This window comes from Priapulus caudatus, unplaced genomic scaffold (genome assembly GCF_000485595.1).
Source record: "Priapulus caudatus unplaced genomic scaffold, Priapulus_caudatus-5.0.1 Scaffold343, whole genome shotgun sequence".
NCBI lineage: Eukaryota > Metazoa > Priapulida > Priapulimorpha > Priapulimorphida > Priapulidae > Priapulus > Priapulus caudatus.
The window spans coordinates 65,216-68,677 of NW_014577404.1; the positions used below are offsets into that span (position 1 = coordinate 65,216).

The following is a 3,462-nucleotide window of genomic DNA, read 5'->3' on the forward strand; positions in this document are numbered from 1 at the left end:
CATGACATCTCCTTAGTACACATGACATCTCCTTAGTACACATGACATCTCCTTAGTACACATGACATCTCCTTAGTACACGTCTAGGGTGTGACCCTACAATGCTCTCCTATGCGTGCTACTACACAGATCTCTCACCCGTTGTCGTGCACGTTCGTGAGGAACGTCTGCATGCGCTCAAGCGGATGCTTCATTGAGATTGTGTCCAGCTGGTCGCTGCACGGAGGCGTGATGCCCAGTAGCGCCATCTTCTCCGTCTCGGGAAGCTCGTAGGCGTGCCCGAACTCCGGCGACCTCCGACCCAGGAATTCTGGCACCCACATCCGATTGAAAGAGCTGCGAGAGAAAAGAGCGGCTATATTTCACAAATGCGTTTTACGTGAGATCTTCTGTGATTTTGCGAGCTGTAAATCTGCTGTTTTTTTGGAAAGAATAATTACAGCGTACGGTACAAATTTAACAAAAATGCAGATTATGTAGTAATACTAAGGCATTTAATTAAAGGAAGTATTATTAATTATCTTGTCACACACATGTTCACATACACGCACTCAGACACACGAACGCATGCATACACAAATACACACACACAGGTATGCATAAACATACACATGTGCACGCATGCACACCTGCACGCACACATGCAAACTCGTGTACACACACATTCTTTGGTAGATCGGATATTGAACTTCACTCTCCTGCCAACTGCCCATATGCCTTGATTTCCTTTATGGGGATCACAATGCTGTGAATCTCAGGCAGAGAACAACCGTACCTGAGAAGTCCCAGCATATTCTGCATGAGGGGCATGATGTGTGACGATGCAGGATTGCGTAATATGGGGGCGCCACTATCACTCGTTCCGATCACAAACGCTCCCGCCTTGGCTTCCTGTGAGATAAATTACACATGGAGTGTGTGTACGGGCATAACCTCTACACAACCACTGTATCAGCATTATTTTTATGTAACATCAAACTCCTACAGAAGAATACATACATCTGCATACCCGAAACCACACAGCCACACAAAATAGCTATGACTACCACCACTAACTCCATAAAAGCTAGAGTGATCTCCAGGCCGCGTTCAATAATCACATATGAATAATGACATTGAACATGAATGACTTCTATAAACTCTATGTTAATCACTCAGTGTATATAAAGAGATATCATTTTTTACACGTTGGCCACAATATTCGTGCACATCTACAGTACACTAAATACCTCTGCATCGTCTGGCCACTTGCTCCTTTTTATCACAGCTAAGATTGTGTTGATGCAGTATATAATCTGGAAATACAGCACGTAACGTACATCGTGACAGCAGTTAAAATACAAGTGTGCATTTACAATAAATACACGAGAATCAGACCTACATCTACCAACAAGACTGCTGACACAAGCAGCCAAACAACTAATGGAGATAATAATCTGCCACTCAAATGTTCCTGTGCATCACGTGATAAGAGCACATGCACTCACATCAAAACAAGTTTTAACATTAGTCTTAACATTGACATTTTCTCATAGACCATAACTCTATACACTGGGTATGAGAAACTGACCACATTTCCATCAACAGCCTACAAGAAAATATTAAAGGGAGAGTTTACTCTAGGTTCTAGCGTTATTTTCAGTTAATTTAGGTTATATAATTACGCTACATAAAAGTTTCATGGTTCAATCACCATTAGAAATATTATTAAAAAATGTTTTAAAACTAACGACTACAGTTTGATTACAACGACGGTGGCGCCACTCAAAGCGCACGATCTGATGAGTTGCGCAAAACCACTTTTCAGCTTAGGGCTACAGACCGAGGGTGTTTCTTATTTATTAATTTAAAAGCAAAAGGATTGTAATATGTTATAAACGACATATAGTTTCCGTTATAATATGGATAAATTTGCCCTAAAATGAATATCGTTCGGTTAAATAGCATTTAGGTATCAATATAATTGCACTTTTGTGATTAGCCCTCGGTCTGTAACGTGCAAAATAAATTGTCAAATACGCAACTTTTTCGGGGTGGCAGCACGGTCGCGGGTGTCATGGCGCCATTCAAATTTCGTAGCATTGATGTGTAATTAATTATAACAATTAAATTAGGTATCTGGTAACAAATACGTGTGGGTATAGACGATTTGTTATACAGTAAGTACAGTTGTATGCAGTAAAATCCTAGAGTCTACTATCCCTTTAATGTTAAAGGCTAACACGCTTTCTGAAAACAGGCCTTACACTTACCTGAGATCTGTTGATCCCATTCTGGTCATCCTGGCTGGGTTCCACGGGTTGCCTATCTAGACCGATATATGAAATAAAACGCTCCACTGACCAGAACACCCTGCAAGCAAGTAGTGTGCCTTTAGACAGGCACAGCAAAGAAACGAACGTGCAATGTTGCCAGGAAATTTAAGGTGGTTAAACATATGGCGGTTGCGATCGCACTGGTATATGTTACGAACAGAAATGATAGGTGATCAAGAGACACAAACACATTGATGTATGTGTATCTTCGTGGATACGTGTTACACGTCATACCAGAGCATTTGCCGTGTACTATACGCCGCTTAACTTCATTTTGCTAACTTGCCGATGTGGATTACTAGATATGTTCACGGTTTAAACCAGTAGTATAATATTGCTGTTGTTTCTGCTCAATTATTTTACTTCAACAATTATCTTTACCTTTCATGAATTTATGCATCATGTTCAATTTGAGCAACACACAAATAAAGCACATACGTAAATATTTAAAAGGAAAGAAGTGATTGCGGTGTATTGGTGCGTGATGTATAGCTAAGAGGAGTGGCTTACTGTTTGAGCTCTGGATCCAGCCAGATCTTGTGCACTGGTGCCAGTATCTCCTCGATAAATGTCTGCTGCCGTGAAAAGTCCTTCAACTGATTGCTGTTGTCGCGAGCATAAAAAAATTTCAATTCAACACAAATAATAACGCGATTATACGGGACTAGAATTCCGTAAATGTTAACATAAATTTAAACTAAATCTGTTAATTTATGAAATTACAATAGATTAGATCGCATCAGTCCATAAAACATCAACCATTTCACATAAAATTGCATGCGTTACTACAGAGTAACGGGAAACATGACCATGATGAGAATGGATGCCCCCCCGTCACGTATCTGGACGAGCGAGCAGGGGAAGGCATGTGAAAAATATATCAGCAAGTCAAGCATTGGACAATGCACCTGATGAGGATCAGAGCCTCCATGAGGGTGCATTTCTCCATCTGTGACAGCTGATCTGGGTCCCGGCTGATCTGCTTGATGTGACTGTAGAGGTGGTCGAATGCCGGCTGTGGTAGAACAAAGGTTGACACGGGGTCAAACCAAGGGAGCCGCGATCCGTAACTGATGGCGCATCATTGCTTTATTGCATATATGCACGCACGCACGCACGCACGCACGCACGCACGCACGCACGCACG

The 3,462-nt window shown here is 41.6% G+C and overlaps 1 protein-coding gene across 1 annotated transcript in view; it reads right to left on the reverse strand.

Annotated features, from left to right (window-relative positions):
* The window catches only part of LOC106809291 (exportin-5-like), a gene marked incomplete in the record, with an annotated part of 31,575 nt that overhangs the window by 12,071 nt on the left and 16,042 nt on the right, over positions 1 to 3,462 (reverse strand). The window contains 6 exon segments of the mRNA XM_014812323.1: positions 139 to 336; positions 776 to 891; positions 1,230 to 1,295; positions 2,253 to 2,352; positions 2,826 to 2,918; positions 3,224 to 3,330. Coding sequence (XP_014667809.1) covers positions 139 to 336; positions 776 to 891; positions 1,230 to 1,295; positions 2,253 to 2,352; positions 2,826 to 2,918; positions 3,224 to 3,330 — 680 coding nt within the window.